Source organism: Microtus ochrogaster, chromosome 2 (genome assembly GCF_000317375.1).
Source record: "Microtus ochrogaster isolate Prairie Vole_2 chromosome 2, MicOch1.0, whole genome shotgun sequence".
NCBI classification, from domain to species: domain Eukaryota; kingdom Metazoa; phylum Chordata; class Mammalia; order Rodentia; family Cricetidae; genus Microtus; species Microtus ochrogaster.
The window spans coordinates 45424449-45425399 of NC_022010.1; the positions used below are offsets into that span (position 1 = coordinate 45424449).

General features: G+C 54.4%; 1 protein-coding gene across 1 annotated transcript in view; it reads right to left on the reverse strand.

The window, feature by feature from the left end:
* LOC101980570 (poly [ADP-ribose] polymerase 14-like) overlaps positions 1-951 on the reverse strand; it is a 42071-nt gene that overhangs the window by 17448 nt on the left and 23672 nt on the right. Inside the window, exon 15 of the mRNA XM_005344919.1 lies at positions 215-946. Coding sequence (XP_005344976.1) covers positions 215-946 — 732 coding nt within the window. The remainder of the gene's footprint in view (positions 1-214; positions 947-951) is intronic.

Here is a 951-nt window from a genome sequence, read left to right on the forward strand (position 1 = left end):
CCTTCCCTTTCTCCCCTCAAGACTGTCTGCTGGGAGAATGGGCAACTCAGATAGCAAAAGGCAGCTATTCCTAGGAAGCAGCCAAACCAGGTCAAGGGCTGGGCACATCTAAGGCTCTGTTCTCCACTATGGGTTGGAGGATGTCTGTGAGTGGCAGTGCCACACTCCCGTGGGTTTTCCTTGGAAGCATGAGTGGGTCTGTTTGGACACCTACCTGCATGGTTGCCTTTGCAGCCGACCCCGGCCCTGTTCTGCTGTCCCAACTCACCTGTCCTTTCTAAGAAGTTCACCTTGAAGGTGTCAGGAGCACTGGGACCCACGGGCTGGACACTGCACTCCCCGCCGCCTGAATCCTGGCTCTCAAAGTACTTCTTTATTTCCCAGTGGATCCTGGGAATGGACTTCTGGGGCCTCACTAGTAGTGGGGATGGTGGGCAGGAACTAGAAGGTAATGCTGTTGGCATCTTGCTTGTGTGGAGCTCAGCTGGCTTTGTCAAAGATGTACATCTAGAGCTTGAAGTGTCAGCTGTCTTCATCACAGACAGAGGTCTGGAGCTTGTATTCTCAGCTGTCTTTTTCAAAGATGGATGACTAGAGCCTGGAGCCTCATCTGGTTGTGTCAAAGATAAAGGTCTTGAGCTTGGGGCCTCAGCTAGTTGGGTCAAAGATGGAGGACTGGAGCATGCAGCCTCAGCTGGCTCTGCCAAAGATGGAGGACTGGAGCCTGCAGCCTCAGCTGTCTCTGCCAAAGATGGAGGTCTGGAGCTTGCAGCCTCAACTGGCTCTGCCAAAGATGGAGGTCTGCAGCTTGGAACCTCAGCTGGCTCTGCCAAAGATGGGGATCTGGAGCCTGCAGCCTCAGCTGGCTGTGGCAAAGATGGAGGTCTGGAGCTTGCAGCTTCAGCTGGCTCTGCCAAAGATGGAGGTCTGGAGCTTGGAACTTCAGCTGGC